The 22,361-nt window shown below is 44.8% G+C and overlaps 1 protein-coding gene across 17 annotated transcripts in view; it reads left to right on the top strand.

Moving 5' to 3' along the window:
- The window catches only part of RIN2 (Ras and Rab interactor 2), a 221,975-nt gene that overhangs the window by 147,365 nt on the left and 52,249 nt on the right, over nt 1-22,361 (top strand). For 9 of the 17 annotated variants that reach the window (XM_082743157.1, XM_082743160.1, XM_082743156.1 and 6 more), the window contains one exon: nt 9,606-9,706. The exons of 3 other annotated variants lie outside the window; for them this stretch is intronic. In XM_082743157.1, coding sequence (XP_082599283.1) covers nt 9,606-9,706 — 101 coding nt within the window. Of the gene's footprint in view, nt 1-9,605; nt 9,724-9,985; nt 10,109-10,487; nt 10,522-22,109; nt 22,214-22,361 lie in introns of those variants that run through there. 5 more of the 17 variants (XM_082743148.1, XM_082743147.1, XM_082743152.1 and 2 more) reach the window with 5 other exon arrangements.

The following is a 22,361-nucleotide window of genomic DNA, read 5'->3' as shown; positions in this document are numbered from 1 at the left end:
GCATGAGGGGCCCCCTCTGGTGGGAACACTGGTCTTGGGAGAAGCCACTGTGCTGCATGATTTTTGTGGGGGTTTTCAGAGCTGAGGAAGCTCCAAGAGGCTAAAGGCCAGGAAAACCTGGTCCATCAACATCTTGAGGTGTACCCAGAAGGTACCAATGCACACAAAGGACACCAGGTCCTGAATTTTCTGGAAATGTCCTAATTTCAGATGTTTCTATCCACTTTAAGAACACTCATGCTTGTTGTGCCCCAAGAAGCCCCATCGAATTGACGTGCCCTCTAGGGACATAGTGTATGGAGGTCTTTTTCATGAGCATAGTACAAGGACCTGTGTCCCCCAACAAATACAATGAGCCAACACATCCTGCTACCTTAATCCCACTCTGTACTTCTAGTTCCCTCTGAGCCAGGCCTCTTTCTTTCTTGTTATGGGTGGCAATGTAAATTGGTAAGCATGTTCCCCAGCAGCAAATAATAAAAACCCATGTTGGCTGTGGACTTTGTCTGCATCACCTCAACTCACTCTTTTTTTTTTTTTTTTTAAGATTTTATTTATTTATTTGACAGAGAGAGAGATCACAAGTAGGCAGAGAGGCAGGCAGAGAGAGAGGAGGAAGCAGGCTCCCTGCCGAACAGAGAGCCCGATGCAAGGCTCGATCCCAGGACCCCAAGATCATGACCTGAGCTGAAGGCAGAGGCTTAACCCACTGAGCTACCCAGGCACCCCCACCTCAACACACTCTTAAAGAGGCCCAAGAAGCAGCCCTCATCATGTTCTCGGGTCACAGATGAGGAAATTTAAGGAGTCAAATGATTTATTCGAGGACACACTGCTTGAAGCTACTGAACTGAAAAAATTCCAGGCCAGTCAACTTAGCCAGATTTGGCTTCTAAATATTAGATTTGCCCACTTGTGTTCATTCCCTCTGAATATTGCTGTTTAGGAAACACAATTCAATTGAGTAAACTTGAAGGTCTAATTGGCCAGCAGTTTCTGAATTGGGGAGCGCCTTGTCTAGCAAACAGAAAGGAGCTCCAGGGAGCAGTACAAAGTGGAAGACATGCCCAGGCAGAAGGGAGTAGGGACAAGGAAGTCATAAACAAATGGAAGGTTTGTTTCAGGCTGTGCACCTTCCTTTGGGGGAAGGGCCGGCATCTGTCCTTCAGTTTACATTGTCTATATTGATTAGGAAATTGCAGACTGGTTCAAAATACCACTCCTGGGAGAGGCTGGACGTGCAGCTCAGTTAGGCATTAAGGCCGGGTTTGCGATATGAGTCTTTGCACAAGTGACTCCATTTGGGGCCTAGTATTTCTATTTTTTACACTACTCTTTTCTACTTAGAGCTAAAAACAGAAAGTTATTCAGATCAAACCACTCACTCACTTCACTCAGAGGAGGATATGGGATTGGGTTGCATATTACCTTTTTCTCTGGGTATGTGGAGGTATTTTTTTCCTCTTACCACGGCAGAAAATAGAACTAAAAGATAGTGAATGTTGTTTTTAGTAAATAGGAAGGTTCTGGCTGTGTTTAGGGGATGTTTTGAATCAGCATGGCTAAGAGGGACTATTGAAGAACTGCTCCTTTCTTCAACTGAGTTCATTTGCTCTCCATATGGAATCAAACAAAAATAAAAACAAAAAAACAAGGGCAGAGTTCTAACTCCTGCCTCACAGGCCATCCCCAACCTCTGGGCATGTTTGAAAGTGGCGGCCCTTTGGTACATTCCCTGGCCTGTAGAAGGCACCTTGAGGCAGACAGAGCCATCTCAGAGTGTGGGGTTTACGGATTTAGGGAAACTAGCATGGGCCGAATTTGAGTTATCACTCCCCTCCTTGTCCTGACTTCATACCACACATAAAATGACACTCCAGATGAATGAAAGGCCTACTTATAAGTAATTACATTATATAGAAATAGGCAAAATTATATGTAAGTGTCAGCAGAAAAAAGAGGAAATTTTATACCTTCACGATAAGAAATGTCTTCCTATGGGCACCTGGATGACTTAGTCGGTTAAGCTTCTGACTCTTGATTTCAGCTCAGGTCATAACATTGGGCTCCATGCTTTGTGTGAAGTTTGCTTAGGATTCTTTCTCTCCCCCTGTCCCTCCCCGTGCTCACTCACTCTGTCTTTCTCTCTAAGATAAATAAATAAATCTTAAAAAAAAAAAGTCTTCCTAGGCAAGGGTCAATAAACAAAAGCCATAATAAAAAAAAATTTGATTCTGTCAACATTAAAAGCTTAAGGAAATTTTAAAAAACAATCTGAGAGAAAATCTTTTTTAAATATTTGAGACAAGAGATGCAGATCGACAACTTGCACAGTCTGAGAGAAACCAGGAAACCCCAAGATGGGCAATATAAATGAACAGGCAGTTCCTCAACAGAGAAAATGCAAATGAACAACAAAATATGTAACCCGAGCAAAGCACATTAAAACATTAAGAAGTCACTTATGCTTATCAGATTGGCCAAAGCTTAAAAGTTTCATAAAATCAAATACTGACAAATGAGGGGGTCACTTTCAAAAATGGTGGAGGCAGTATAGCTTGGCATGGCCACCTGGAGAGCCACATAGTGCCACCTTATAACCTCTTACATGAGAGGAGCTCAGCATTTTCTATGAGGTTTCACACAGTATACAGAGGTGTTTAGCGCAGTCCTGCTTATGACAGCAAAACATTAGAAATGACTTAAGTGTCTGTCAAAATAGAATGGATACATGGTTTATCCCTGTGTATATCCCCATGTGGCATAGCCCTAGCCCACTTAAAATGAATGAACTAGGCAGAATGGCTAAAACGAGTAAGTCAGGAAAAAACAGATGTTGGCAAGGATGCAGAGAAAGGGGAACCCTCCTACACTGATGGTAGGAATGCAAGCTGGTGAAGCCACTCTGGAAGACAGTGTGGAGGTTCCTCAAAAAGTTGAAAATAGAGCTATCCTACAACCCAGTAATCGAACTACTGGATATTTACCCTAAAGATACAAATGTAGTGATCCAAAGGGGCACGTGTACCCCAATATTTATAGCAGCAATGTCCACAATAGCCAAGCTATGGAAAGAGCCCAAATGTCCATTGACAGATGAATGGATAAATATACCACTATAGATACACAATGGAATACTATTCAGCCATGAAAAAAAGAAATCCTGCCATTTGCAACGCCATGGATGGAACTAGAGGATATTATGCTAAGCGAAATAAGTTAATCAGAGAAAGATAATTATATGATTTTACTCATGTGTGGAATTTAAGAAACAAAACAGAGGATCATAGGGGCAGGGAGAGAAAAATGAAGCAAGATGAAACCAGAGAGTGAGACAAACCATAAGAGACTCTTAATCTCAGGAAACAAACTGAGGGTTGCTGGAGTAAAGGTGGATAGGGGGATGGGGTAACTGGGTGATGGGCATTAAGAAGGGCACATGATATAATGAACAAGACAAGTGGGTGTTATCGAACTCTACGTCTGAAACTAATAATACACTGTGTGTTAGTTAATTGAATTTAAATAATTTTTTTAAAAATTGTAAAAAAGTGAATGAGCTAGGGCTTCATATATCAATGTAGATAAATCCCACGTTTCATTGAGTAAAATAAGGGAACCACAGGACAATGCATCAGTACAATTCCATTGGGTAGAGAAAGCACAGAATGATACCATTCGAGAATGGTGTGCACAAAACTGGTAACAGTGGTTACCTCTGGGTAGTGAAAAGGATTATGGGTGATGGTCAAGGCAGATTAGTTTTAATGACAACAATTTGTGTTTTTCAATGAGAATGTATTCATGCAATTATAATTAAATTTCAAAAATAAAAATGCAAACACCCTCGTGGGTGTGGCATACAAAGTTTAGAAAGGAGGAGGAAAAAAAAAAAAAAAGGACAAGGCTTTGAGATACCCTGTCAGCATTTTCTAGACATTCCTCTGCAAGTGGAAGGAAGCCTTCATTATTTTGTTTGTTTCTGTGGTGACAATTCCTTGGAGCAAAAGATCATTCTGAAGGTTGATAAGGAACTCATTATTTTCCAGACTTCTTTAGAAGAGCCCCAAACATGGGATGTACCCACCAGCCCATAAGGCTTCCCCAGCTCACCAAAATAGACAGGAGAGGGATTATTTGGGTGATAGGGTTTCTCGTGACCTGGAGGTAGGTCTGCTCCCACAGAGTTGATGGGGCTATCAAGGCCCAACAGACCCCAAGGCCAAGCAGCTACACTAGGGGAATAGATTCCTGAGCTAAGAGCAAAACACTTGACTTTTCCCATACCCTAGCTTTCTAGTCCTCGCCGTATCAGCAGCACATCCCCTTTGCAAAGCACGGTAACATTCCTGAGTTTGCCTCACCATTTGAAGAGTGCCTTATCAGAACTTATTCTGTAAACACTTTCTCCTCTTGGCCTTCAAGAGATTTTTTTCCCTCCCTTATCTAACTCTAAAAGAAAGAACACAAGATGTGGAGTCCCTCCAGCATCCTGTGGGAGCAGGGATGGATGGCATCAAGACTTCTGTCCCCGGTCACGGAAAATGGGCATATAGTGGGCAGATGTTGAGATTAGAGATTTCTGGGCAGCTGGCAGAGGAAGACTGGATACCACAAATGCTGGTCTTTTGTAGATCCCGGTCTGCTCCCGGTAATGAAATGGCCTCTTTCCAGGCTGGCAGGTGTCTCTGTCTATTTGCAGTGTCTTCTAGTATCACTCTGCTTCATGGCAAGGCTCACAATTAGTAACAAGGTTCAGGACACAACCACAGGGGTGGGGGCATGGGTGAAGGTGGGACTCTCTGAGCCCCAAGTTGGTGCCCTCAGCACTGTCCATGCTGCCAAACTACCAGGCAGTTGCTGCAACCAGTCATCCTTGAAAGTGTACAGAGCTGCCGCTGGCAGTGTGACCCCTCAAAGGAGGTTCCCGCCAATGGGGAGATTACCAGAATGATTACAAAGTGGTACAAATTAGTGTAGATTCCCACTCTAGCCTGGGACAAGGCACGCCCAGCCTTGCCCAGGCTGAGCCCTGGGTATGATCTCAGAGGAGAGAACCTGGACCTTCTTAAGCACTGCTCTTGCCCTTGGCCTGGATGCCAACTGGCATGGAAATCACCAGGGTGAACAGTTCAGTCTCCACCCACCTACTTTATTATGCGCAAATGCTCACCTGGGAGAGAGAGGGGTGAACAGAGGTTGCTGAGTAGAATGAGGGAGGGGACCCAGAGACCCAATCCCAGGCTTGCGTCCCTCTCTCCTGTTGTGCACAGAAGCCTGGTCTGTGCCTGCACGGGAAGGCAAGCACGCCACCTCTTTGCGGGAGGTAACAAGCACAGACTGATGTCCTGGCTTTATCAGAGTGGACTCTGATGGCCAGTGCTTTTCTGGGTCTGTCTTCTGGTTTGTGGCCTTCGTCACAACTTGGAGTTTTTTGGAAATGATACAGATACTGTGTTTTTGGGAGAACCACCATCTCACGAATTTGGTGGCCTGCACTCTGATGTCCCATCTTAAAGAGTAAGAGCAAGAGCCACTTGGCCCCGTGGACCTTCCCAAGTGTCCCCACATGTTCTGGGCAGACAGATAGGGTAGTGAAGAACGGTGTGCGCCTGCCGGATGCTTAAGCAGCCCCTTCCCGGTCTTGTAGGAATTCTAGACGGCTACAGGGATGTGGTGGGGCCTGGGGTTGTGTAAGGAGAAGTGTTGGTTGCGACACCAATTTTGATTAAAGCACTCCTGTAGAAACTGCAGTTGTCTTTAATGTGACAAAGCTTAAAACTGCCCCCCCCCCCCCGTTTGTGGGTGGCAGGTTATCTCTGCCTATCCTTAAAGATAAAGAGTATTAAGAGCATACAAGATGTGAACAAACATCTTCAGGTATCAAAAACACAAATAAACACAAATGTGTCTGGGAAAATTTGGGAAACATCTCAAATCCAATCATTGATACCAGGACAGACACCAGGTGTTTAGGAGGGACAGTCTGGCCAGAGAAGGTCAAGGGCTTTTCCTGGGGAAGGCTATGTTCACGTTCACATTAATATGGTGGCCGTGAAGGTGACTGAGGGTGGAGAGGCTGATTTGTCTAGTGACCTGTCTCCTTGCTGGGGATGGGAACTCTTTCTCCCAGATTTTCCCGAGGCCGTGGGTGACTCTCCTGTGTGTGACTTCCTGGCCAGGACAATAGCCATGGCCCAGAATGGGAGGATGACCCAGCCCAGATTGGGGGACCTTCAGCGCAGACACTCAGACTGCTTTTGCTCACCCCACTCGGGCCCACCTTCTCAATCTTTCCATCTCCTTCCATTTTCATACACAGCACCCCTTTTTCTTTTCCTAATAATTTTGAATATGAATAAAGATACAAAAACTCACATATACTGCTAAGCACATGTCACTCAGCTCTGTCATAGCTTATCATTGTGTCATTTCATTTTAAGAAATAAAATCTCATAGTCGTTGAGGCCCTTGACCTGTGAACATCTTCATCCATTCTCCTCAAGAAGTAACCACTATCGTGGAATAAGATTATAACCCCCATATCACACATTGGAGTTGTCTATGTGTATATTTATTAACACCATAGTATTGTACAGTTTTGGATGGCTTTAAACTTTATATACTGAAGGTAACCCTTTTTAAGTTTTTTTTTTTTTTTTGCTTTTATGAGAAGCTTTTGAGCATTTCTGTTTATATGTGTTGATACTGATAGCTCTGGTTCATTCATTTTAACTGCTGCCTAGTATTCTATACCTCAGTTTACCCATTTTCTTATTGATGGGCATTTAAGTGCTTATAATTTGGTTTTCTTACAAATAATGGTGCAGCAAATATTCTCATAAAAGTCTCCTCGCACCCATGTGCCTGGATTTCTCTAGAGTGCATATCTGGAGGTCTGTGTGTCTCTGACTCGCTAAGATGTTGCCATATTGCTCTTCAAAGTGGGCTCTGCAAATAAGACTCCTCTAGCAGGACTTGGGGTTCCTGTTTTCACATATTCTCAAATATTATCAGGCTTTTAAATTTTTGCCAGTGGGATATATATATATATAAAGGATATCCTGGTCATTTTCTCTTCCGGGTCCTCAGTGCTTCTAGAATGTTCGCCTACTGCTTGCATCCCAGGCACACACAGCAAGGATAGCTCAAGCATGGAGGATCTGGCTGGCTTCCCTTCTTCTGACCTCCAAGCATTGGGAGCATGCAGAGCTATTTTCAGGGACTCCTTCTCCATGTCCACTTTCCCCTCAGATCATCTCTCCCTGTGACAGGGCTTGGGGATGCCAGCACATATGCCACTGACCCAAATGTATAATATCCCCATACTGAATGTCCAAAACTACATACCAAATTTATTTAATGGCCAATAAGAAAATCAAGACATCACTGACCTAATATCCAACTCGATTTCTTCCTCAAACCTGACCCTTCGTCATGTCAGTCAAGGGCACTGTCATCTGTCTGATAATCAAGTAAAAAACTTGGGAGTTCTGTGGAGTCTTCTCTTCCTCCTACTCCTACATCAAGTCCATCAATGTCTACCAATTTCCATGTTGAACAGTTCTTGGATATCCCCCCTTCTTTTGAATGCCTCTGCTACCACCTTGGTCCAAACCACTGGACCTTTCTTGCCTGTATCCAAACTGGTTGCCTCCAGACGGGTCTTGCCGCTTCTCCTCTAGCCAGCAGCCAAAGTGATCTTTTTAGAACCTAAAACAAAAGAAATATTTTTCCCCTCGTAAAGCCCATTCATGGTTCTTCGTGTAGAAAATTCAGATGTATGTGTACTGTGATCTAGAATGCCAATGAGCTCTGGTCCTTCCTCTCCTGACCCGTGCTTCCCTAGCCTCTGGGACTTTCTTTGTATGGAGAGATCTCCCCTTGATCTCTTCATGGCTCCCTTGTCCTTCAGGGTTCCATCACTTCCTCCAAGATCCACCCTCACCAGCCCATCCTACCTAGAGTGGTGGCCACTTAGCTGCCCCCTACAGCATCACCCTGTCCTCTTTTCATCCTGGCACTTCTCAGTATTCAGGACTGTGGTCTGTGCTCTATCAGAATATCATCTCTGTGAGAACTGTCCACTTTCATGCTTTTAGCACCTGCCATGAAGTGGGTGCCAATAAAGGTTTGTTGAATTACGGAATGAATAGATGGGGTCAAAGTTTAGAACAGCCTATAAGCTTCGATGAAGTTTCGGCCAGCGCTCGGGTGGGATAAATCTGCTGAGGAAAGATAACACTTTAGCTAGAATAGTGATTGTCAGAGTTTAGAGCCATGGGATCCCTTTGTCCTATTAATAATTATGGAGGGCCCCAAAGAGCTTGTGTTCATTTAGGTTATGTGTTGGGAATTAAAATGGAGACGTTTTTAAAAGATTTTATTTATTTATTTGACAGGGAGAGAGGTCACAAGTAGGCAGAGAGGCAGGCAGAGAGAGTGGGGGAAGCAGGCTCCCTGCTGAGTTGATCCTGGACTTGGTCCCAGGATCCTGAGACCATGACTTAAGCTAAAGGCAGAAACTTAACCCACTGAGCCACCTAGGCACCCCTAAAATGGAGAATTTAAAAAAAAAATACTTCTTTTGAAACTATTGAATCTATTACATGATGACATAAATAATATGTAAAAAATAACTATAATTTTTAAAAATTAATGAGCAGTGACATACTATGATAACAGGGCTGGACACAGAGAGTGCCTAGTTAGCACCAGGAAGGATTCTGTTAGCTGAGGGGTTCAGTGGGCTCAAGAGTTTAGGCCAGCCTTCGGGGGCTGATGTAGGCTCTCCTCAGGTGTGTGGGTAGAGGATACAAGCACACATGAACCTTCTGCAAGAGGAGGGCACATCTCTCCCTCTCTTCCCTTTCCCCGAACAGTCTTCTTTATAAAAATAAATAAATAAATAAAAAACAAAGAATAGGATGAGTGACTTAATGTCTAGAAATTGATTGCAAACTATATATGTCTTAGATATTCTTATTTCTGGGGCGCCTGGGTGGCTTAGTCAGTTAAGCATCTGCCTTCGGCTCAGGTCATGATCTCAGAGCCCTGGGATAGAGCCCTGCATCGGGCCCTCCGCTCGGCGGGGAGTCTGCTTCTCCCTCTCCCTCTGCGGTTCTCTCCCCACCCGCCCCTGCTTATGCTCTCTCTCTCTCAAATAACTAAAATCTTTACAAAACAAAAACAAAAACAAAAACAAATAGGCTTATTTCTGTAGCCAGAGCCTGATTGTATAAATATTAATTCAGGGAATTCCTCTTGAGTTTTGACTTTGACAAAATGAATGTGGAAGCCTGGTTTTTACCAGGATTTGTTTATTCCTCTTTGTATTCATGTTGAGAAACCAAACTGGGTGTCATATCCTTTTTCTTAGGGCAGTACCGAAACCCAAGTTCTTCCTCCTTTTTTTTTTTTTTTAAAGAAAAAGCTGCTCCCACCCTCTTTATTTTCTTTCCTCTGGGCAGAGGAAATTCACACAGCCGGGATTTTAAAAAAAAAAAGGTGGTCTTCTCTGTGCTCCTATGGAAGCGGCTGAAGCTCCCGGTCCCTAGGCACGCCTCTTCCACTGCCTGACGTCACACTATTTTGTCTTTGAATAGCTCATTGACACAATCGTCTCGGAGATCGGAGAACTGAAACAGGAGATGGTGCAGACAGATGTCAGCCTGAAGAATGGACTGGAACCCAACAAAGCCCACAGGTGACAGAGACGATCAGGTGCCGGGCGTCAGATGGGGGCTAAGTGGACCCTAGCAGCTATGAGGACTGCCGTCTCCGTGGCTTCTCAGAAGTTTGGGAACTGGGAGTATGGTAGCCTGTCCTGTTGAAGCTCTCTGTAGGAGGTGGGAGTGGCCCAGGAACCAGTTGTCTGTTTATTTTAATCACTTTGAAGGCACTTGAACTTTACACACTCTCAATGCCTCCTGGCACCAGAACCCGGAAACCTAAAGTTCTGTCTGTCGTATCCACCTACTCACAGTGTTGGAAACAATAACGCAGCAGGATCCTCCGCGTGCAAAATAGAATTCAGTGTAGCCCGTGTCAGTCTCCAGAAGGCTTAAAGGGGCGTCCTAAGGAGGATGGACTCATTTTGCGTTCTCAGGTCAGAAAAATACCCAGTTCTTAATCATAGCCATGAGTCGAAGATATGAGCCAGTGTGTTAGAGTTGGGATGTGGTTGTAAATAAATAAGAAACATGGGGGGCAACATGCGATGCTTGTTAAGCTCGATGTGTTGTGTTCATGTTGCACCCGAGCTGAGTAAATTGTAAGGGACTGGTCTTTATTGGGGATATGGGTGTGCAGAGGTCAGGGTGGGTGGGAGTGGTAGGTTGGAGAAGGTCACTCCAACCGCATCTTAGCTCCTGGATACTGCAATTCATTGCTAGCAAAGGCAACAGAATATAGTCATTACAAGAATGATGCAGACACCGGGTGCCTGCGAGCCCAGGGTCATTGTTAACTTTCCCCTCTTTTCCCAGGAAATAGGTCGAGGGAGCCTGATGCAGTGTGAAGGTGAGCTTCACAGAGTGGCTTTTGCTCACGAGTCAGGAGACAGGCAGGAATCCTGCAAGGGCAGGGGAACCAGGTGGTGCTGGTTGCCCAGGCAAGTTTCAAACCAGCCCAACTTGTTCCCTGCCCTAGACTGCAGGGAGAGCCGGCAATTGCAAGGAGGTACTTTGTAACTGGAAGGCGGTGGCTTAACTTTCCTGTGCTTCTGGAGGAACCGTATTCCCCCTTAGCTGTGGAAATGCCACATGCCCTCCATTTCCTTCCCTTCTCTACAGGAAAAAAAAAAAAAAAAAAAAAAAAAAAAAAAAAAAACAGGGGGTAGACCAGATGGTCCCCACGCTTCTTTCTGCAGCACCCAGGCATTCTGTCTGATTTCCCTGGACCTCAGTGGCTGACTTTTTTTCTCCATCAACTGAACAAACGTGCAGTGATTTTTGATTAAAGACTCACCACCTCACACTCAGAATAGTGCCAAACTCAGTGGAAGTGGACCTTTAGTCAGGGGCTTTCCCTTTCCCCTTTGCATTGTTGAGCTTGAAGTGGGAGTCCGAGTTGGTGGCAAAGGGCAAAGAAGAGAGCTTCAGTGGCTGATTTCTCCTCCATCCAAGGAACATAGCACTGCAGATAGTCCCCAAACTCTGCAGGTGATGGACACCAGTGGCAGTATCCCCCCTCACCCCCATCCCATGTGCAAGGCCCAGGGATGCTAGGTTTGCTAGAAGACTTGATGTTGTGTCAGCACATCACGATCTCGATGTCTGACTGCTGTAGGTACCAGGCTGGGAGAGCTGTGCTGCCATCTTGTCATTAACATCACTATCTTTTTATTTTCAAATAAGAATGACTGTGAGCATTCCATAATAGCAGTGTTTTTCCGATTAATGTCACTTACTCTTAAATGCTATGTTGGTTAGCAATGAATTCATGAGATTTCAGATGCATTTTACTTGCTGCTTTTTTCAGTGGGGAAGAAAGAGAAAAGGCAAGATGGTCTTTTTTGAACAATGTGTACGGTGTTTACCATGTTCTGGCCACTGTTCTAAGTGCGTCACGGCTGCCAGCTCATTGACTCTCCTAACTACCCTCAGAGCGGAACCTCCAGGGGGGCCCTCATTCTACCAATGTGGGACTTTTCTAGCTAATGAGGCTATGGGCTTCTGTGCTGGGGTCTCTCACCGATTTTGCCGAAGCTGGGAGTGGGTGACTTCACTATTAATTCCTCTGTTTTGCCTGGAGATGTCTAGGTGGTCAGATATTGGAGAGGTAAGATAGAGAGGACCTTCTGTTGTTCCCAAAATGAAAGCAGAGCAGAGCTCTGGCCACAGGGAAACAGCAGGCAGCCTGGCACAGAGCAGTCCAAATGACAGACGGAAGGAAAGGAAAGGGGGTGGTGAGAGCAGGGGAGCCACCACAAGTGAAACCCCTGCAGAGAGAAGGGGGATTCCCCCCTCCACCCCGGGACCTTGGCTGGGCATGTTCTGGTTGCTGCACAGATGCAGGGACATTGCCTTCCTTTGTGGCATCCTCGGCAAGTGTGAGCTGTGGTAACAGCCTCATCTACCCCAGCCCCAGTCACCATAATGTATCTTTGTCCCTTCATTTGTTGAACACTGGGCTGAGTGCCACACTGGTGCCCTGGGTTAGGAAGGCTGTTCCAATACCTGCACTGGCTTTTGCTTGCTCCTTTGTGGTTAATATTGAGATAGTCTTTATCCGTTTCATGGCTCATGGACCCCTTTCTCAGATTAAGATGTTAAATGCATAAAATAAAATATACAGGAGGACATAGGGAAAATAATTCTATGGCAGTAGAATGATCAGAATTCTTAAAATGCATGGTTTCATAGCATGAGTACTTCTTTATTAACACATTAAATAACAAGGTCTAGGAACTACTGTCATCTGGAAGCAAAGATAGCCAGAAATAGTACTTCCTCACCAACAATGAAAATGTTTGGGGGTTCTGCTGGTGACAGAGTCTCAGCTACTGTGCAGACGACTGGGATTTGTTGCCTGCATTCAAAAATGGGAGGAAGTTAATTTCAAAACCAGGCTAGTGGAAAAAAGGATGGTACTTTTCTATCCAGTGGTTAGTTCTGACCTCCTTATATGTCAGTGTCTTCCAACACAGTTGATCTACCTTCCCTTCCAGGTACCCTCGATTGGCTTGGCTTTGGGAACACCAACTCCCTGGTTTCCTCTCTCCTTACCTGCTGCTGCTTGTAGTCTCCAGCTTGTTCCTCCTCACCTCCCTCACCTCCTAACCCCGGAGCACCCAGAGCTCAAGCCTACAGCCTCTCTTCTCCCCAAGGCCTCTTCTCTCTCCTACTAACCTTGAGCAAGATACTAAAAAGTCTCCGTACCTCCGTGTACATATCAGTGAAATGAGGGTAATAGTAGAGCTTGACTTGAGGGTGGCAAGAAAGATTAAGTGAGTTAATAGCTGTAAAGAACTTCACACAATGCTGGCAGAGAGTACATACCATATGTTTATAAAAGAGAACTTGGTAATTTCATAGTTAATCCCTTCCAGTCTTGTGGCTTTGATACCCTGTGTATATTGGTGATTCCCGAATTAGATCCCTAGGTGGGTTGTTGGCATCTAGCTGTCTGTTCAGCCTGACCTCTGGTATCTCAAACTTAACAAAGACCAAGACTGAGTCCTTGACTTCCTTTCACAACCCTGCTTCCTCCTTGGTCTTCTCCATCCCAGTGACCATGGCTGCAGGTGCTTGGGCCTCACAGCCATCCTCTTGCCTCTCCATCTGTGCTCCATCCATCTCCAGACCCTGGCAGTTCTACCTGCTAAGATTCCCCCATTAGCACCACTGCAGGAGACACCTGCCCAGGCCTCTGCTTTCACCCATCCTGCCTTCCCGGGGTTGTTATTTAAGCAGCGTAGAGAAGGATCTGACTTTCCTTAACCCAAATCCAAGTCATGTCACTTTTGTTCAGAGCCCTTCAGTATTTTTCATTCATTAAAACCAAAATCATCACCATGATTTTTGAGACGCTCCAGGCTCTGACTCCTCACATCCCCACACCCTCCTTTCTTACATCCTCTTCCTTCTCTGTCCCTGGGCTCCAGCCCCACTGGCTCCTTCCCTGGAAAGCAAAGACCTCTTGGTTTTTGCACTTACTGTTCCCTCTGCCTAGAAGGCCCTTCCTCCAGGAAGCATTCATCTTGGGACCCTCTTTTCTTCTGTCACCTTAGCTGACTTGATTTTTCCTCATAAAACTTGTACAGACTGACATACATGGTCACTTGCTTAAATTGTGCATTTTCTGCCTCTCAGCCTTGGAGGGAAGCACATTGGGAGTGTGGGTTTGGCCTTAGAATAGTGTCTGGCGTCTAGCATACATTCAGTAAGTATTTGGATGGATGGATGAATGATGCCAGCCCTTTGGAGATTCTAAAGTTATTAAAGCATCAGAAACCTCTTGCAGAAACAAGACATTACACTGTAAAGCAGTTAGCTGGTGCATTAAAAAAAAAAATCAGAAGTTGAAAATGTGCAATGGGCCTTACGCTGGCTCCCTAGCAAAGAAGAGGCCCAGGGCACCTTCCTGTTATGTGCCAGCCACGCTTCCTCCATCACTTCCGGGTTCTAGCCTGTTGTAAATATCTGCCAATAGAGGAGCATCTGATTAAATCAATTCCATGCCCTCTGCTAACATTTTACCAAAAAAAGGCTAGGAATCCAAGAGAGGAATCAAGGATTTCTTGTTCCTGCTATTTCTTATTTCCTCCTTCTCTCCACTTCATTGCCCTCCAAGAGTAGAGTGTGAAGAAATAAAGGCTTTGTGCTTTTCCTCTCCCTCCCCCATGATTTCGCAGTCTGCTTGTAGTTGGGGCACAGTAGGCCTGCTGTAGGCAGTGTTCCACCCCCATGGGCCACCTGGACCCATCACCTCTAGGCTAAGACAAGTCTCTGAAGTTCCCTTTGTCCTCAGGTAGAATAGAGGGATTGAGCAACAGGCAACTTCATGAGATGAGGCTCAGGCTGGCTTTGCAGGCTGCGGGGGCGGGGGGGGGGTGGTTGGCGGGGAACCTGGCTGGACCAGGTCATCCAGTTGTTACCTTTGTTTGCCCTCGTCCTCAATTCCCTCACTCCTCTTATCACCTTGCTGGTGCACTCCAGCCTGAATAGATCACTGAGGGGGATGCCCAGGGTTTTGAAACTCTACCCTCAACCTGCCCTCCCCCCACCCTGGAATCAGACATGCAGAACTCAAAAATACCTCAGCCAGCTCTGCCCACTCCTATAGTGTAGCAGTTGGTCATCACCACTGGAAGGGTCTGTGCGCCCCAGGAAGTTCTCAGCTTCCCAGCAGCTATGCATTGATACCCATACCCCAAGAATCTCAGATTGCTGGTCCCTGGTACCACCCTTCACTTTTCCCACTTGCCTGATGTTAGAACACATGGTCAGAAGAGAAGATCAGTGGCTTACAGTTTGGGGAAGAGATGTCCAGTGTTCTATTCCAGTAGGTCTCCTGAAGTACCATGGTGACTGTAGTAGTTGCTCTATGTCCTTCTGGAGCAACCCATCCTCACTTTGTGCTGCTTTATTCAAAAAAACAAAAGCAAAAACAAAACTTTCCACTGAAGTAAAACATGATTAAGAAAAGCACACCAATAAACATGTAGCTAGATGAATTTTCAGTGGTAAACATACCACATAGCGGCTCCCAGATCAAGAAACAGAACATTCTCAGCAACCCCCCACGTGCTGTGCACCCTGAGAGGAAACACGCTCCTCACTTCTATTGCCATAGATTTGTTTCGCCTGTTTTGAGCTTCATATCTCTGGAATCATATAGCATGTGCTCTTTTAACTCTTGACTTCTTTTGTTTGACGTCTTGTGTGCTATTCCATTGTGCGAACCTGACACAATTAGTTTATCCATTCTACTATTAATGGATATTTGAATTGTTTCCACGTTGGGGCTATTTTGAGTATTACTGCTACATACATTCTTGTGCATGATTTTTGGTGACACACCTCACTTAGGAATATAGGAGTGGGCTTGTTGGGTTGTTGGATGATTAAATATTCAATGTCAGTAAATGGTGCTCAAGAATTTTCCAGTTGGTAGAGTCATTCACACTTCCACCACCACCAGAACATGGGAGCTCCAAATGTTTTGTTCTCCTGGTCTACACTTGGAATTGGCTGCTTTTTCATTTTAGTTATCTGGATGGGTGTGTGGATTTAGAGCTTCTGGAAACATGATGGGTGAAGACAGGTAAGGGTACCTGTATGTTGTGACTCAAGGACTGATCTCAGCTGTGGGAGTCAGGAATGGGAACTCTTTAGTTTTAACAGAACATCATTTTATAATTCTTGCATGTTTAAGTTCAAGGCTAAAGTCATGAGGCATGTTTACAGCCAGTTCATTGGGTGATATTTATGGAAAGCATGAAGTTATGGAAAGGAATATTTGGGAGGAGATAAAAAGAGAAGACAATCTAGAAATTATGAGTGTAAATACATATTTATTTTTATTGTTTATATTTCTGCTTATGAATCTTAGATCATAAACTGGAAACAGAAAAAAAAATACCAATGAAATACTTTCCATGTCTTGGATTCTTTTGTTCTATGGTTTACTTTGTTCAATACTTACATGCTGAAGTATTCAGCATCTCATGAATTAATTTGACCAGGCCATTAGCCACATCATAACTAAGAAATATATGTGCATGAAACCAGTAGAGCTGTAGTAAAGAGTTCTAATTCTTCCCTGAATGAAACTCAGGATACATGTGCATCCAATGCTGCTTCCCATGTTTAAAAAAATAAATGTTCTTTTCTTTTAAATACATGTTCTCAACTGCAGTGACTTCAGACACAGAATTTAATGTCACTCCCTATTATTCTTTTCCATCTTTCCTCTTGAAAAGTCAGATACAAAGCGATCATTCTTGGTTACTCTATACCTGCTTTTTTAAAGATTTTTCCAGACTGTATTTATGAGATCATCGGGAAGCAAGGTTAAGTCATCATATGCAGAAATCAGTTTGCATTTTGTCTTCTCACAATGTCTGTGTTGTGGATACTCAGCTAGCAAAGCAAATATTTCCTCTTTTGCCATGTCTGCAAAGCTGCATGTGCCACAGGCCATTGGATCAGGTGCCAGGAGCCCATCCTTACGTCCCACAGCATCTGAGAGTGGGCCGCTGTCCTAGAACAAGTGGCATCTGTCACAGAGGCTGGTTTTCCTCCTTTCCCAGGAGCTCGTGTCTGTTTTAGCAGAACCTGGGAAGCTCACAGTAATCACTGGCCACAGAGTACTAGGTATATCTTGCAGCATCTTAGACCTCTTGAAATGGGTGTTTGGTATTATCAAAATGTAGTTTCTTTGGCCCACCTGGCTGGTTCGGTCAGATGAGCGTGTGACTCTTGATCTCGGGTTCATGAACTTGAGCCCCGTGTTCGGGGTAGAGATTACTTAACTTTTCCTATCATGCCCATTGAGGATATTCTTTTATGACTAGTTTCATTCATCCCCAACCCCCCCAAACTATTTCTTTTCTTTTCAAGATTTATTTATTTATTTGGATTTTAAAATTTATTTATTTACAGCGAGAGAGAGAGAGAGAGAGAGAGAGAACATAAGCAGGGGGATTGGGAGAGGGAGAAGCAGGCTTCCCACTGAGCAAGGAGCCTGATGCTCAATCCCAGGACCCTGGGATCATGACCTGAGCCGAAGGCAGACGCTTAACAACTGAGCCACCTAGGAGCCCCCGCAAACTGTTTCTTGATTTGAAGTTGCTGCTGGGTGTTTGGGAAATAGTTTCAAAGAATTCTATGAGGATTGAACCAACTCTTTGCTTATACTGTTACCAATGTAGCAACAATTAAGTTCAACTTAAAGAAAATATGTATTAAGTAGGTGCTGTTTGTTTAGATACCTGGACAGTGGAGCCTGCAGGGAGGAAGTATTGTAAAGAAGTATAATAGAATGCAATGGATGTAATAGTGGAGTATACTAGATGTTCTGGAGCCTGATGGACGAAGCAGGTAATTCCAGGTAAGAGGTGGTTTTAGGAAAGATGAGCCCCTCCCCCATTAATCTTAGGTAAAGAATGAGGTAAGCCTCCAGATCAAAAATGCCCAAACACCTTTTCAGTCTGTTTTGATTGGTGATATCTATTATATTGGGGGAAGGTTTTTAAAAAGAACATTTATGATTTTTTTTTAAAGATTTTGTTTATTTATTTGACAGACAGAGATCACAAGTAGGCAGAGAGGCAGGCAGAGAGAGAGGAGGAAGCAGGCTTCCCGCTGAGCAGAGAGCCCGATGTGGAGCTCAATCCCAGAACCCTGGGATCATGACCTGAGCCAAAGGCAGAGGCTTTAACCCATTGAGCCACCCAGGCGCCCCTGTGCATTTATTTTTTATTATGTTATGTTTGTCACCGTAGAGTACTTCATTAGTTTTTCATGTAGTATTCCAGGATTCATTGTTCCTGTGCATTTAGATGGCAGATCATGCATGATTTTCACAGATTTAACATCCTGAAAATGTAGTGTGTCCTAGGAATTGATCTCATTTTTGTCGAAGGCTATCAACTTCCAGTTTCGTGGCTGGCTTCAGTGTCCACAGTACTCTTGGGCACACAATTTTAATGATGGCCTACTCTCACTTAGAAACCCTTTACCCCTTACAGAACTTACCTTGCTATTACATTGGTAGTTGGTTCTGCCGTGAAATATTTGCTTGATTAGAAGACAGTGATTTGGGCGCCTGGGTGGCTCAGTGGGTTAAGCCGCTGCCTTCGGCTCAGGTCATGATCTCAGGGTCCTGGGATCGAGTCCCGCATGGGGCTCTCTGCTCAGCAGGGAGCCTGCTTCCCTCTCTCTCTCTCTGCCTGCCTCTCTCTCTACTTGTGATCTCTCTCTGTCAAATAAATAAATAAAATCTTAAAAAAAAAAAAAAGTTGCAACCTGATTTAAAAAAAAAGAAGACAGTGATTTAGCCCAGCTGCCAAATAACACTAGTGTTAACCAAAAGCACATAAACACTAAGAACTGCAAATCCATGAAGTGCTTGCCCTTTCTGCGAAGCCTCGTGCATGCCACTGCTGAGGGTCAAAGGTCGGTGGGCCAAGACTTCCAGCCTGCCTGGCTCCTTCTCCTATTTTCAGCTCCAAGGGCAGCCAGGACAACGTGTTCTTTGTTTCTATTTCTTAGTTTTACCGGAACCCATGAAGTCCCCTGCCAACGTTGGCTCCATATCTATCCTTTTCATCTCTAACTGGAGATTCAATGACAGGAAGTTCATAAGCCATACAAGTTACCAGCTCTTTCTCCGCTCTGAAAATGGCACTGCACTTCAGGCAGTGCTTCCTCCTGCCTGAAGGCAGACAGGCAGTTTTGGTCCCGTTTCTGCATTATTCTCTCCTCCTAGCCCTCCGCAGATAGGGCTGAAAAATCACCAAAGGCCCTGAACATTTTTCACAAAAATCCTCTGTGATGTGCTTTTAGCAATTGTTTTGAGGAAGCTGAGCCCTTGTCCCTCAGAGAGCAGCAGAGAGAGTTGAGGACGGAATAAAACTCAGAACCCCAAATATATTAGTCTTTTTCCTTTTGGAGTTTTAAAGGAAGAGAAAAGACCTCGAGAAATTAAAACATCAACTTGTATGCTGTAGGAGACCTCCTGAGTCAGAGAGTTGGACCCTGTTCTGCCAGTTTCTAGCATTTTGACCTTGAGTAGGGAGCTGAGCTACAGTCTCTAATACCCATTGGATTCAGATAAATACACAGTGATCCTTAACAGGGATAGCCTCCCCCCCCCTTACTTTTCCCATCTTGAGTGTTGGGTAAAAGTTCCTCAGATCACCTGGCAATTTTTCTATGAACCAAGAAATTAACCAGGGCCCCATGTATGACCAGAATGAAATTGAGCCTCCCTTCCTCTCCAGACTTAAATATTTCAGAGTAGGGGCTGAATTCAGCTTCCCAAATTCTAAAGAAGTGTTTTCATGATTGAAAGTAAGATAACACTGGACATCGACTAGTAGGTATTTTTTTAAAAGATTTTATTTATTTGAGAGAGACAAAGAAAACAAGCAGGAAGAGAGGCAGAGGGAGAGACAGAGGGAGAACCAGGCTCTCCACAGAGTAGGGAGCCTGATGCAGGACTTGATCCCAGGACCCTGAGATCATGACCTGAGCTGAAGGCAGATGTTTAACCAACTGAGTCACCCAGGTGCCCACTAGTAGGCATTATTGAAGTGGCAGGTTTCCTGGGAATTTTTCATTGGCTCTCTGTGCATATATGTGTATGAAACAGAAATTGGAACTGGTCCTTGTACAGCAACTTTTATCAGATGGATCTCTTCCGTGTGAACAGTTGTTTTCTTACCTTTACACATAAGGGGCCTCTTCTACTCCTATTTTTTCAGAAACCATTGATGGCAGACCCCTCACTTCTGTCCTCCAAAGATCAAGGAAGCCCTTGATTCATCTCCCACCAAGCCTACCATGTTGGCCACTGCTTGATATTTGGGGTGTATTCGCTTTCTTTTTGATATATAGACAAGGATCTCCTGCTTCACGGGCAAGGCCATGGCAGACACAAGACTCCGACTTCTGTCTGGTGCTTAATTCTTTTTTTTTTTTTTTTTTTAAGATTTTATTTTTTGGGGTGCCTGGGTGGCTCAGTGGGTTAAAGCCTCTGTCTTCGGTTCAGGTCATAATCTCAGGGTCCTGGGATCGAGCCCCGCATCAGGCTCTCTGCTCAGCGGGGAGCCTGCTTCTCACCCTGCTCTGCCTCCTCTCTGCCTACTTGTGATCTCTCTCTGTCAAATAAATAAATAAAATCTTTAAAAAAAAAAAAGATTTTCTTTTTTATTTATTTGACAGAGAGAGATCACAAGTAGGCAGAGAGGCAGGCAGAGAGAGCAGAAGAAGCAGGCTCTTTGTGGAGCAGAGAGCCCGATGCGCGGCTCCATCCCAGGACCCTGGGATCATGATCTGAGCCAAAGGCAGAGGCTTTAACCCACTGAGCCACCCAGGCACCCCTGATGCTTAATTCTCAAGATGACTCCTGTACTGGTCCCGTGTAGCTGGAAGCCGGAGCCCTTGGGCCGTGCCATGCCCCAGGCTGCAACTTTCTTGCCTTTGAAGCCTACTGAAGTAACATCATGTGAGAAGGCTGAAGGCTTCACATGGGCAGAATAAAGAAGGGAGGTCTCCATTACAGAAATACCACGAGAGAGGGCTTTTCAACCTTTCTTTATCCCATCTGTAAGTTGAGGATGGCAAGCAGTAGAGTCCAGGTTGGGACTAGATCCCATTGGTGGATGGAAAATGTTCCCGCTGTGAGGACCTGCCAGGGACCATCCCAAGAAAGCTCCAGAACTGTATTTATAGAATAATCTTCGTGTATCCTAGAATGGAAACACATCACCTTGTGTTCTTTTTTTGAATTTCTGGAAATTGGGGGACAATGAAAGAGACATTCTGGAAATTCATCTCAACAAAATCTTTACTCATAGTTCCCAGAACAGTCCAGACTCTTAGAGTCTGTTCTTTTTAGGCTTTGTCTGTTTTAGTAATAGATTCTATTTCCAATAAGACTCTATCTTTAGAGACAGGGGAAACTGAGTCCGAGTTGCCTATAATAATAGGCCAAGGCCTCACGGGAAGAGTCAACTGAGGCTTTGATTCCAACTCACTGCAGGTGCTCTTTCTACCAAACCACTGGAGATTATGAAGCCGAGGGGAGGCCAGAATCGGGCTTGACCAGATTTTTTTTTTTTGGGGGGGTGGGGCTTGACCAGATTAAACCATGCATGCCTTACAAAATTTAGCACCTTGATCTTGATTCACGTTTGCAGGAAGTTCTCACTTTGATGCGTTCTGACTCCAGGTAAATGAGAACTTTGTTGAGATCCAAATGCTAAAGCCCCCCGTAGGTGTGTGTGTCCAGTTCCCACTCTGGATTTTTCCATACCACAACAGAAGACAGCCTTCCTCTTTTACTCTTGTCTTCTCTGTGCTCAACCAGCTTGTACTTGTCAACCTCTTTTGTTGGAATTAAATCTCATTCCCAGTGGTGGGATAAGGCATTCTGTATTTGGGAACCTTGAAAGGAACGTGTAACACTAATGTCCTGTGTTAGTGGATGTCAGCTAAAATTCAGTGGTGACTTTTCTATCGAAAGGCCACCCCCTGCCAGCTGGTGGGAGGTTGGAGGGGTTGTCCATGAAGGAAATTTATAAACAATGAGGAAGGAGCTGCAAACACTTTGGATTTGTTGCTCTGGAAGGATTCGGGATGCTTCCTTTTCTCACCCCAAGCCTTCAAATGGCCAGAGGCCAGGGGGATCTTGGTAGCTGTGATGATTTTTCCACCCATTTCCTGATAAACACTGAGACAAGAACCTTTTGTCTCCAGAGACTGGAGTTGAGCAGCCGGATTCTATTGTTGGCCTGGCTGAGGGAAAACCTAAATCAGAGGTTATGCATGGGGAACCCAAGAAGACGCTGATGGAGAGACCCAGTGCCCATGATGTTTCTCATTGCCACTGGGCTTCTCCCCTTCCTCACTCAAAAGGAATAAACCTCTTGTTTGCAGATGAACCCTACCAGTATCCCATCATGGAAGTATAAGATCAATGCCTGCCTGGGAGGTGAAGCTAGGCTAGTGAGAGAAGTGAGTGCAATACAGACTAAAATAGGGTAAGTGCCCCAGAGGTGCATACACAGTGGCTGAAGGAATTGAATGTGTCAAAAGATGACTTGCCAGGAGATGGGGAGGGAGCAGGATCTGACCTTGGGTTTGACAAGGGGGTTGGAACCATTGTCTAACTGGGTGCCCCAGAATAGC

The sequence above is a fragment of the Mustela nivalis genome (assembly GCF_964662115.1).
Source record: "Mustela nivalis genome assembly, chromosome: 8".
Lineage (NCBI taxonomy): Eukaryota > Metazoa > Chordata > Mammalia > Carnivora > Mustelidae > Mustela > Mustela nivalis.
The sequence above is the reverse complement of the archived record's forward strand: the minus strand, read 5'-3'. Positions and strand labels throughout refer to the sequence as shown.